The 13806-nt window shown below is 42.2% G+C and overlaps 1 protein-coding gene across 3 annotated transcripts in view; it reads left to right on the top strand.

The window, feature by feature from the left end:
• The window catches only part of APLF (aprataxin and PNKP like factor), a 791103-nt gene that overhangs the window by 363907 nt on the left and 413390 nt on the right, over positions 1-13806 (top strand). For all 3 annotated transcript variants that reach the window (XM_078649586.1, XM_078649585.1, XM_078649587.1), the window contains exon 3: positions 1315-1481. In XM_078649586.1, the coding sequence (XP_078505712.1) occupies positions 1315-1481 (167 nt within the window). The remainder of the gene's footprint in view (positions 1-1314; positions 1482-13806) is intronic.

Here is a 13806-nt window from a genome sequence, read left to right as displayed (position 1 = left end):
AGTTCTGGAATCTGTGTGGATCCACAAAATCCCACAAACCCCGCATTCCCCAACGTCTTCCGTTAAAGAGGGTACCTCACTTGTGTGGGTAGGCCTAGTGCCTGCGACAGGGAAAGACCCAAAACACAATGTGGAAACACTACATTTTTACAGTGAAAACTGACCCTTTCTTGGCAAAGTGCCTAGCTGTAGATTTTGAAACCTAGCTCTGCTGGCACCTAGGGAAACCTAGCAAACCTATATATTTTTTTTAACTAGGCACCAAGAGGCAGATGGGGCACTAGCCCCTCTATCTGCCCCCGGGGGGCAGAAAGCCCACTAGCCACCAGGGATTTTTTTTCTCCAAAGTTCAGGGTGGGGGCTGCCCAGAATGTACATGCCAATGACCCACCCCCGCAAAAAAATATACCCCAGTCTTTCTGCCCCCCAGGAGACAGATGGGGGCAGTAGCCCCTGATCTGCCCCAAGCCCACTAAGCGCCAGCAATCATGCTGGCTTTTTTATGCGTAGGGGTTGGGGCTGCCCAGAATGAGCATCCCAATGCTCTCCCAAAAGAATTTCTGCCCCCTTGGGGGCATATCATGGCAATAGCCCCCAATTTCCCCCCTCCCCAGGGCGGCAGAAAGCCCACTAGGCACCAACTTTTTTTCAGAATGTGCCTATCTGTGGGTTTTGGGTCCTAGCACAGCCGCCACCTAGGGAAACATAGCAAACCTGTCCAACAGGACCTTGAGCTGAGCCAGAGCAAGGCTTCAGGCGCGAGCCTGGCTCGAGCTTTCAGTGGCTCACCCACCTCTAAATAAACATAACGAAAAACATTAGGAAGGGTAGTGGCCTAGATATAAAATAGGTGAAGAAGACGTTTATGGGCACGTAATTAAACTTAGGTACGTAACAAATATGTGTGAATTTGAACACAATAATCATGAGTTCACTGAACAAAAAGAGAAGGGAAGGATGTTAGAGGAGAAAAGAACAGTAAAGAATAGCATTGTATGTGGAGAGAAGATACTGGCGCCAAAATACTGAAATGTCGACGCAGCACATTTTTTATCTGCCATGGTGACAGTCTTTTGGGGATCCAATAGCTACCTTCGAGGGGCTCAGAGTGGGCAATTCTGTGCTGAAAGCAGGGCCATTTTAAAATACTAGAGGAGAAAGACGCCTGGATTCTGACATATAACAGGTGGTTTCGCAGCATCAGCGCTGCAGTTTTTACATTCGCGCTTTTGTTTTAGGTGTTTCGTTAGCACGTTATGTTAGTGTTGTATTTCAGGATGGTAGATGCTGATTTTCTTCTCTCTTACTTCCTAGGTACACGTGAATCCGTGTTTCTACCAGCCTTCCCATAAAAAGCACTTCTTGCCGTTGGAGAAAGACAAATGGCAGTGGCTGGGCGAAGGTGACAGCTTTTCCCTGTTGCCAGACACATTTGTTTTCAAGGTCGTCTCCACTCAGTCGGATATGGACTGCACTTTAAGGTAAAGCTATTTCATGCGCAAAGACTTTGGAAGGCAACACGGACATAACACAACACGGTGTGTTTCTTTTCTTAAGGTTTGCTTTGAAAACGAATTTGAGTTTATTTTTGGACTGTTTGCTATGGCGTTGTGAGCCAGAGAACACGATTAAGGGTGGCAGCTGTCGGACCGTTATAAACTCCGCGGTCTTCTGTTGTGCTGAAGGTGTTTTATTTTCTCGTGAGCTCAAAACCAGCACTTTCGTTGTCATGAGCACAGCTAAGGTTCCTGGCAGAATTGTTGTTTGTATATATACTTATTGCTGTTATATCCTATTGCCTAAAAACTTCATATTTAACAACAAATCCAGAGTTTCTGTAGTTAATCGAAGGCGTTTATTATTCAGGGTATCATACCTGGAAATAAAGGTCATATTGTGTAAATTGATTTACACTATACCGTATCTTGTTCAATCAATCTTCTCAAATGTCATGCAGAAGAATTCGAGAAATGTCATATCTGCCGCCCATTCGAAATAAAATTGTTGTGATCATGATAGAAATATTTGCTCGTGCAGTGTTGTTCTCCGGTGCTGTCAAGCTCAGAGAACAGACATGGCTGTGGTGGGATGCTACTGTAAAAGTCACCATGAGGAAATCTATATGTTGGTCCTTTCACGTTGTTGGGTAGCTTTCAATATGGTGGACTATTCTATTGTGATGCTTCGCCTATCCCCCCTAAACACAGGGGGCCACACTCGGTGGTGATCGCTATTTCAGGCACAATTTGAGCATTGAGTTGCTTCAACCCTTGCAACTCCTTTAACCTGCTGTGTGCTGCCTTTTATTTGTACCTCATACCTTTTGGAAGCAATTTCTGTAACAATTCTAGATTTGTGTCTTTGGTCGCCCAGAGTCATAGCAAGCTCTTACTAACTTGTTCATCTTTAATTGAGTGCAATTGAGACACTGCATGCAGCCTAATTGGGAAACTCAAGAGGCAGATCTAATGGGAACCCAGAGAAGCCTTCTATGAAGCACACAGTATAGCTTTTACTCCTCCTTTTAGGATATTTCTGTACTTTAACAAAAAGTAAATTAAGGCTTGGGCAGATACAAGGCTAATCCGACATCAAAGCTCAAGATAAAGGAGCTTTTTCCCTTTGTCATTGTTTTAATAAATAAGATCTTACAATTGGTCCTTTTTAATGGTTGATCTGGTTGTAAGTGCAACCCAAGCTGAGAATATCAAATTGTGACAGCCCTCAGAAAGCGGTCTGTGAGCTTCTTAAATTAGAAGTATTCCCGAACATGACAGAGATGAATAAGTATACCAATGTAGGTTCATATCTGTAGCTTGAGATCTACCCTATTCGTACGCCCACTGAAATCTCAATTTACATTTGAGGATGGCTGTTTCACTCAGTTTAATTTAGAGCCTTCTCCGTCTACATTACAGAGAAAATCAATAGATATTCTTTGACGAGACTACTTATGCATCTCTTAAATATTCACAAATGAACTTTAAAGTGCGCATTTTGCCACCCTGAAAATTGGACCACAAAAGGTGTATTTACTGCAGTATGAGGACGATTTGGTAATATTTGACCACTCCGAAACAGGTCTACAAAGGGGGTTGGAAGCTCTAAACGTTTACAGTGAAAGAAATTACCTAGCGGCCAATCCAAAAAAAACAAAGTGGTATTTTTTGGCCAGTACCTAAAAAGACCTTACTAAGGTGGAGACTGGGTGCCCAGACGATCATAACCGCTAGAATGTACAACTACCTTAGGCATGGCTTAGTGCTTATGCAGGATTAAATGACAAATAAATGTATACCAGGCGTAAGTGGGTTTGGGAGATACAGACGTTTTTAGGCATTAAACATAAACTCCTTTTAACAGTACTAGGTATAATAAACACATCGTTACCAGAGCATAGGCATTTTTAGCTAGGACTATGAGTCCTCAGTTGATGGGCAGGCACTGTAACCAATTATGCACGTTGAAATGACACCTGCAGAGAAATGTATTGTCACTTTGCTTTTATTTATACTTCCTATCCCCAATACGGTGAACGAATTGACTGCAATTGAGAATTTACAGTAAAAATATGTATGTATCAGAATATTTTATAAAATTATTTATTTTATCTCAATGTGATCGTATAAATTTGGGAAATTGCAATGATTTTAAGTAATTGCGTAATAATATTTTAGTTTATTCATTCAACTCCTGCATGCATTGAATAACAGAAGCTCTGGAGTGCAGGAAACGATTATCTTGAATGGTGTTCACTTTAACAAAGAAAGAATAAAATAATGAAACAAATCTCCTGGACCTCTTGAGTCCTAAAGTCTCATAATAATGGGCATAAAAACACCTTTCTATATTTGGCCGCTTTATAAATGTCCTCACTTAGTTAATAACTTAATACTCCTCTCGGTTTACATAGCTGTTTACTTATGTCGCTTAGATTCTGACAAGTCCAGCAATTACAAAATGTAAACCAGCATTCATGACATGGGACAACAAAGTAAGTTGCCAATGAAAGGACCATGTGGTTCCATATTACACAAGTGTTCCTTGGGAACAACAGGTGTTTGTACTTGTTTGTTGCTGGGGCATTTCCAGTAATGTACAAGGAGCCGCGAGCGCTTGGGTGGACCCTTATTAAAGACCAATTGCGTGGGTGCAGGTTTTGCACCGCAGGCATTTCCTCATTTCCTTGAAGCATTGCTCCTGGCATATGAGAGAAAGCCACTTACCTTGTGCTTGCAACCTATTACTGATGAGGTACAGTGGCAAACAGGCTTGCGGGAGATTGTCAGTGCATCACTTATGAAATGGAGACCCCAGACATTCCCCTTCGGGCCATAAAACCACTGGCTCTTACTTCACTACAGCTATGTTCCCGGTGCATGCACAAATTCATGTCTGCAGTGAGAAGTAAACTAGATCACTAGTTAATATCCTTCAGCCTTACAATACCAATAAAGAAGGGACAATATTCCTCTATAAAAGTAAAACTAGGAAATAGAACCTGATATCCAAAACCTCCTTCCAAGAAGCAGTCACGATTGACCCAGAACTGGTCAATCCTGACACAAAATATCCTGCGTTCTGTTCCTGGGTGTCAGACACAGAAGGTAAAATCACACCTGTAAAATAAATTCTGCTTAAAAGAACCATACAGCTGCAAAGGTTTCAGACTCCTTGACCAAGCCAATGGATACCACATGTACTGCTGCTTTTGCTCGTCAACTGAAGTATAATCCAGATCTATACACCAATTATAAAACTCGGATTAATTTGTATTAACGGTGCCTCAGGGAGTCTCCCATTACCATGTACACCAAACTGCAAACCATAAAAACGGATATTTAAAAAATAATGAATGAGCTAACCCATCTTCCTCTCAGGTTACTGTCGCCCCCTGTATCACACATGAGGCAAGAGGAAGCGGACCATTAAAAACCATCCCAGCTCTAGCCATGCCACACTCAAAGGTTGATGAAGAATGTTAGTCTATCTTCTGACTATTCCTTCAAGTTTAAGATTCACCGATTTGTATCTATGGAATTTTTAAATGATGCTAGATTCTGTACAAAATGTGATGAGGCATATATGTTTCTCATCTCGTTGGTTTCCACATTGCATCACGATTTTAATGTGTAAGAAGAGAAACGTGAATGTATTATTGTCTCTACCAAAACCAATGTTTTCTTTAAGAAAAAAGCTCCAATATCAGCTATATGTTGGTAGGCACAAGGCCACAGGACACAAGCATGTCACCGGTCCCTACGTTGTCGGGGTTGCTCCCAGTGATACGATATTTTGCCTCATGTAGTGTCCTTCTAGGACTTTGAAATTGATTGATGTGAGCCTAAAACATCTGTGGATCTTGAATAAACATACAACATGTAATTTAGAAAAATGTAATATTCTTGATCACATGCCCGTGCAACCTCTCTTGGGTCAGAATGACCACTAGCAAGGTGAAAATAAGGATAATGGGGCATAGAAGCAATGCCTGATTAAAAAAAAAGTATTGACACAACTGACAACTCATTTCTTGGTATAAAATGACACTATCGGTGATTTCAGATGGGTGGTACTGGACAAACTGTTAATCAGAAATACATCAAGCATTTCCTATTTAAACGTGAACAGCATTGGGTATATCAGCTAGGCAGTCATTTAAGGGGACTCGATTCCATTCCATGCCATCATCTAAACAGAATCTAACTAACTAATCAAACTATTGCATGCTTGTTACAATCTGGACATTGATATGAGGATTTTTCCATTCTATAATTGGGCAATTATCACAGCGGTTCATACGAAGCAGGAGGCAACAATACTCCACATATTAGAATAAGAACGTTCTCCAATTCCTACAGTAAATAAGATATACTTGAACACATCTGTCACTGAATTCTGCTTAACACAGAGTTAAATAACATCAGAATTTGACGGGTGAGGAAGGACAGAAAGCTCCATTGGACGCTTGACAAAGTAAGTGAGGAGGGTCATATCAGTACACTGAACACTAGAGGTTCAGTAGGTGCGGGCTGATGGGCGATACCCATATACAATTATTATTATACTGGTGGCCGGTGGCCCGGCTTTCTTGCTGAACATTATGGTTGCGTCCATTGCATTATAATTAGTGATGGACACCTCTATTTCATGAGCTCGCCCTTGATACAATGCCTAACCCCAATAGCATTAAGATGATATTTTTGGAGTTGAGGAGAGTAAAACATTTTTGTTAGGTGGGTGGCACCTTCCAACATACAGTACGTGTTAAAACATGACAAGGATTCATGTAAGAAGTGTATATAGTTATATGTAATAACAATAGTTAATTTGGGGTGCAATATTAAGTTGAGATAAATGTATATTTTTCGATCACCCAACCAATGTAGTGGTTTGACTACAGGGCGATGCTCCCGCTAATACTCTGGGTTAGAAATTCCTAATCAGACGACTGGATAAGGTTTGCTTTTTCTGACAAAAAACTTGTGTTATTTGGTTTTCTCACTGTGTGTTCCACCTCGAGTATGCTAGGTTTCACGGTTTGCAGTGTATCTCATTTTTAACTTGAATTTTTAACTAACAATATTGTGTGATCTTTGAAAAACCAAGCTACTTTTTTATATGGTCTGGTATATGTACTTTCTGCTTTGCACTGCAACTCTAATGTTAATGATCCTTTTTTACAGAGAAAGTCTCATGGTAACAATAAATACTGAAAGTAAGGTTTTTTTGTATGGTGTATAAATAAAACATTTTTTGAGTCAGTATGAAGACAGACTCGGTGAAAGAGGTAAAGACAAGCAGATCTTTTAGTCCTGATGAAGGCCATTGACCCTTAGTGACACAATAGTAAATGGCCAAAACATTTTGACGAATAACTGTGTGGTGGAAAGGTGATAATATCCTGAGACCATTCACATAATTTAAATCCTATGTAAGGACTCTGTACATAAAAATCTAATCGATTGTGCATTCCTGACGGTGGTTTTAACTAATCATGATTGGTTCCCTATATCTAATAATGAGTTTAAAATATATAACCATACTCCACCCATATACAGCATAGAACAAGGGGTGTAGAAGCATGCCCAATGCTGAAACATGCTATGAAACTAAACTCTAGATTAAAATTCTTAATCAGTTTTTAAGTGTGGTGCACTGTCACTCCCTCTCAAGAGTTTTGTGAACATGTAGCAACATTTTTCAATGACAAGAACTTCTAGAAAATTCATAACAGCTGAGCGCTCTTCCCTCACGGTCCCTTAACCATATTGGACCACCCACCAACCACCTAGGATCATATTGAGCTTTTGTCTCCGATTCACGTTCATGCTCTAATCAAACAGATTAGAAGCGTGGCTCAATGGTTAGAGCGGCAGACCCTGATGCAGAGGTCTGGCCCGGGACCAGGGTTCAATTCCCGCCTCGGCGGCTCTTGGACTCAATTTCCCCGGACCTGATAATTCTCGCCTCGGTGCCTAGTCTAATCATGGGTCCCACTCTGTGCAATAGCTTGCTTAATCTCCACAACGGCCCCAGCAGCGCTTGGATGCCTGGCTTCACCTTGGGGGTGCCCAGGAGTGGACATTTCACAGGAAAGCCAGGATGGGTTCCACAGCGGTATGAATACAGCGCTACGAGACCTCTGGGTAGAAGTGCGCTATATAAATACAAATACATTTACATTTACAAACACACAAATTGTGTCCTCCCTTGATTCATTGCCTATTAGAATTTTCCAACTGCTTGCACCTGTACTGGCCAGGTCCCTTAATTTCCTTATTGAAGTCTCTCTTACCTCTTAACGTCTGCCCTTGTGACAACCGCTCTCAAGCAAGATACATAGAGACCTCTCCTGAAGACTTTGGGCTGACACCCCGCTTCTGCTTCTAATTTAAGATCCTTCACGCTCATTCTGCAGTAGGCAAATTCATGGAGCAGCAGATTGCCACTTAACCCTGTTCTCACCCTGCTAATAATATTGTTGATGGTGTCATGCTAGGCATCCTACCAGGTCAATGTACAGAGTTGACTCTGATAGTGGCAATGGAGGATTTCTGTAGTTCAGCCGTTGTCAGCAGTGCAAATACACTCATATTGTTAGATCTCTTGGCAGCATTTTACTCTTACGACCATCCTACAAGAAGAACTTTCAGATATTGTAATTACATTGATTTGCATCTTACTTGCGCAGTCGATCACAAAGTATTCTAGGTAGCCACATCTTCAAAATGAATCGCATTATGTGGTTTACTGCAGGGCTTTGCTCTTTTTCCCTCTCTGTTTAACATTAATGATCAACGTCTTACCTCCTTTATATTATCTGTCTGCCTGCAACTTTAGAAATATGCAGGTAGCACCCACTCTACTCTTCAGCCAAAATAGCCCTCCTTACTTGGCCCAAACCTCCGCTCATCCTTGGTAAATATCAACCCTTGCATGAATTAGGAACTTGCTAAAATTGAACTCTGTCAAAACTTAGTAGTTGGAGGAAACCCATGTCCCTAGGCTGACCATTTTTGGCTGACTGCGTTGCGCCATGCCCCCCAATCCGGCAGCCAATGTGGGAAGAGTGTGGAAGTATAATTAGATGCTAAATCGAACATTTCAGCTCAAGTAGCTATCGTAGTCTTATTGAATTATACAAAAAGGTGATGGATGTAATGCTTGAATTGATCTCAGCCACTGGTAATTACTGAGGTTGCATCCCAGTCCTTCATTTTTTCAAGCCATGCACCTCAGTTTGCACCCAGCCATATGCAAATCACTCTAGACCCTGGAAGAGTTGAGCTGAACTGTCATGCCAGGTCCTTCTGGGCACAGAACACAAGCAACCAGAACTAATAGTGCATCACAAATGTTTTATAGAATGTATAGGATTTGAAGATATCTTGATAGTGTATGGACTGAAAGGAGGAACCTTAATATTAATTAATTTGGATTTAAGTACCTCAGATGTGTAGAGATTAGTGGGTTGTTGATAGGTACACTAATCTAATTCTTCCACACAATCTTGGGCAAAATATATGCTTGATCAAGTCCTGAATGCCTAAAATTCCCCTCATCTATAAAGCTATGGTCAGTGACCGGTCTCTTTCCTATCCGGCCGCTAGGGCTGGGATCATACCACTCACTTTGAAATAGGCAGCCTTGCATCTAGAATTTAGGAAAAAGCCTAAAACCATGCTTTATGATATTTAAGCCAGCTTAATTAGAAGCATCTTTTCACAGCGCGCAATCCCCTTGATTTTGACAACATTCCATTTTCATTCAGTCGTACACAAACACTACATCATACACCATACACCATAGTTAACCATATGTAGACCATAATGGGGGTGATGGGGACAAACTTGCTCCACTCTGTAATGAGGACAGCTGGTATATAGATCTACAGAATGCATGTGAGCTAGATACCTTGCCTGATAATGGGCTGGTTCCCACCCAGATCAACAGCGGAAGAAACCACACTTTTGCAACATTCAGCAGAAGAGCTGCTGAAGTCCTTGATCTCCACCTCCCCACTATTGAGATAAAACATTAGTGTACTTACTGAGGTCCATCAGATTGGCCCTCATCAACCAAACCTCTTCTAGCTTTCAATGAGGCCCTCACTGATACACTCATAGATACATGGGCAAAGCCAGGTTCTGGCTCTCTGGTCAATCAACAGGTTGCACATCAACATAGATCAGCTCCAGGTGACCCTGACTTTTTATCTTGGTATCCAACTCATGGATATTTGGTAATACAGGCACTGACCAACAGACCAGTAGAGTCAACCCAAACGCCTTTCCAACTACTCCTCTGATTGAGAGTCTCAACTGTGTGAAAACGTTTAGCAAAAGAATGCTCTCATCAGTCAACCTTGCTATTGGTTGGTCAATGACAGCTGCCTCCTTGGTTGTTACACCCACACAATCTTGGGCATGCTGGGCGAGATCTTGCTGTGAGTCTCTAACGACTTACAGACGTCCTTGGTACAAACCATCTAGCATAACTTGGATCCGGCCAAATTTGTCATCCGCTTTGACCTAGACATCACTGATGGTCTAATAAGGGCCATTGGAACAAGCGTGGTGTTCAAGGATCACACATGGATGAGGCCCACAGGCTTCACTTCGAACGTCCAGGTATGTGTTTCAACGGGTTCCACCTGTTCGGTGAGAAGGCAGACTGCCCTAGAGCAATTTAGAGAGACCCCGCATTCAGCATACTTTATGGGCCTTTCTGCAGCTGTCCAGTAATCCCCCAACAGACCTCCACAACCTCAACGTGAAGAAAACACAATAACCAGTTCATGGGGCCTGCCTAAGATAACGGGACATTATCAGTGCGGAGACTGCAGCGTTTGCCACCTAACGATAACCACAAAAACCCTCAACCTGGAAACTGGCAAGATCTGGACCATACGTAGACACACAAACTGTAATTCCCAAAATGTCATATATCTAATAACCTGCCCCTGCAGTTTAAGATATGTTGGCATGACTAGTCGCAAAGTCAAGACTCGAATTGTCGAGCACAGAAGTAACATCCGCTGTAAGCGCAACATATCACGTATGACAAGCCATTATCTGGAAATGAACCATACCCCAAATGACATGCAGTGGGATGTCATTGAACGATCAGAACGCCAACAACATCCAATAGGAGCTGTTGGATAAAGAACAAAGATGGATATATCGTCTATCCACACACACCCAAGGACTCAACGATAACATCTCGTGGAACTCCCTGAACCAAAGATAATCTTACAAGGACCTAACCCTGTATCCCACAGCATTAACTTTTGGTGCCATATAACTGTACGTGTTAACCACGAGTAACAAACATTCCCTTCATTTCGCATCCGATCGTTTCATTAGTACTAAACAGGATCCCGACCCATATTCCCAGTATGTTTAACCCTTGCCCATGAATCTAGATGGCTATTAGACACATCTTAGCCCTAGTAGTAATTCCCCATTAAAATAGAGCTGAAATACCAGATGTTACCAGGATCATTCTGCGCATGCCCAGGTATGTGCTTTGAACAGTACCACGTCAGTGGTCTAGCATTCTGAGGCCAAGAACGCGTCACACGCTTCTGCGTGATGACGGACTCGCAACACGGAAGTGGCAACAATCTTCCGTATCCACCATAAAACAACCCTACAGCCGTCCGGCTTTCGCCAGCCTTTCCCCAGGGACCCCGTACTAGGTCATGCGGCGAAATCCTCTGCTACACCAAGTAAGATCTTTCGAGAGTATAGCGGTCTTTTACCGCTGCACTCTTTCTACCGGCTAAGCTCTAAAACAACCAACAATTGCTTTTTTAATGAGTCAGACCATTTCCATACTATGTAGTTTTTCTCTCCTCCTGTTGTTTGCTCAACCCTTTTCTCGAATAGATTGTGAATTGACAGAGGCCAATATTTTTTCTCCCATATCCCCGGGACAAGATTAGACAACCTAACCCTGGACAAATGTAAATATCAGTGTATACTCAGTGTTGTTGTGCATGCTGTAACTATAACACATAGCATCAACTACTTGGAATGTTTAAAACACATACAAATTGTATGCATTTTCGATGCTGGATATAATTACCCATACAGCACGCAAGTAATTTTACCATTTACAGCAGGGACGGACTAAGTCTTCTGCATTAATCACGAAATATAAAGACACGATCACGAACACATACTGGATTACGTGTTTTGTTTTGTCTTTGTGCATGGTATGTCTCAGAATGATAGACACTGTAGTCTGACAACTTGGCAAGTACTTAGCACCTTGTTATTACCACCAGTACTGTCGATATCCACGTTATGAATGTGAATGAACACCGGATATCACATAGCCAATACTGGTGATAAATGAGGCATGAACACTGCCCACACAACAGGCATGCTTTTAATGCTATTGTTTTATTGGCATTTTCTTTTGGAGGTATTCTACATTTTTACGAGGACCTAGAAACGGTTAGTCCTCTATGCATTCTAAACACTCCTTAGCGCGAGTGTTAAAAATGCTTTTCACGTGGTAACTTTTTACCACTCACGTTTTCTCACTTAAACTCACTGATTTGGAGAGGTCCTGAAGAAAGCCCACCATATTTTTTCTCTGGGCTGAAACATGTCGACCATCTGATGATACATACAGCTACACATAGTATCTGTTATATATTATCCACTCTCTAAAGAATTTTTAACCATACCCCAGAGCTCCAAGAAAAAAATACCAAGGCAGTATTCTGGAGGTATTTTTAATAGTAATCTCACTAACTTAATCACACATCACATTACCTCAAAAACCCGCTCCACTGTAACCAGGTGTCGCAGCACAGTCAGGTAGCATTCGGCTACCTGGCTGGGACACGATGATGAAGCATGACAGCAACCAGGTTGGTGTGTGAGGGTTTTATTAACAAACCTTTGAGGTGCCAATACACTACACACGTCAGAAAGAGATTGCTCCTGGCCATCTCCTTTTGGTTATCAATATATTTTTAGGGACACGGACGGCTGTCCTACAGTCCTATCTCTCCAATTTTGGTTCTTAACCCAACAGACAATGACCAGGCCATCAAGGTCCTTATATGACCCAGTCCACTGCCCTCTGGTAAGCATTAAAAACCATATTTAGTGTGCCCTTAGCGGCACACAGCCATCCTGTAAAAGGCAGGGTCAGCCAGATAGTGAGAGACAGGGTCAGCCACTTCCTTCAAGGGTGACAGAAGATTACATCCACCAAGGATACCCTTCAAAATGTTCTACGGGGCCACTCCTTGCTTTTTCATTTTGACTCCTGCACTTGCTGCCTATATCAGAGCAGCAATTGGAGGATCACCTACCTGTCCATTTTGCGCAAAGAGTTTTAGCCAAAGGAGCAATAGAGAGGGTTCCAGCTTTGGAAGTTGGAACTGGAAGTAGTTCCTGTTGCTTCCTTGTACTTACTGAAGGACAGAGGCGTTCATTCTATTTTGTATCTTTAATTTCTCAACGCTTTCCTGGGGAAGGATAAATTCAAGATACTCACACTGACACAGGTTTTTTCCCTTGGATCCTAGAGATTGGATGGTGAAGTTGGACCTGTGTGATGCCTAATTTCACATCTACCACTGCTTTGGCATGCCGAGTTCCTGTCCTGGGTATTTTTAGGCGCTATGTGGGCATCATTGCATACATTGAAGAGGAATTTTGCATGTTTGGCCCTGCAGGACTTTTCGATCTGAGGAATTCCACAGACCCAACATCAAGAAATTACTTTTATGGTATCTATTCACAAGGTGAGGAATTTGAGGTTAGAAGTATGCATGAGGAGAACAAGTTACTTACCTACTGTAAAACTTTTTTGGTAGATATTCTATCGAACTGCAGGTTTCTCACCATCCTCCCAAGTTCACTTTTGAGGAATTGTGCTTGGCATTAACAGCCTTCCTGCCATTCATCATGGAAAGGCTGGTGGAGATTCTTATGGACAAGAATACCAAAATGTGGTATTACAACAAATGGAATGGGTGGGGGTCCTTTGTCCTGTGCCAAGAGTCTCTGCACCTCTGGTAATGGCAGTATCATTGAGGCATTTCCCTGATCATACACCACCTGGGAAGATCATTATTCACCAGGACGGATGAACTCAGCTGATGACACCTCGGGTACCACAAGTAGCAGATGCTTTTCGAGGTGATGCAGGGCGTCTTCCAGCAGTGGGGTGAGCCCTGGCCACTGCAGAGAACCTTCATTGTCAACATGTGTGCATGCTGGAGCTCTCAAGAAGTCTCTCAAACACATTCCACCTACAGTGGAGCACAAGACTCCT

Source organism: Lissotriton helveticus, chromosome 6 (genome assembly GCF_964261635.1).
Source record: "Lissotriton helveticus chromosome 6, aLisHel1.1, whole genome shotgun sequence".
NCBI lineage: Eukaryota > Metazoa > Chordata > Amphibia > Caudata > Salamandridae > Lissotriton > Lissotriton helveticus.
The sequence above is the reverse complement of the archived record's forward strand: the minus strand, read 5'-3'. Positions and strand labels throughout refer to the sequence as shown.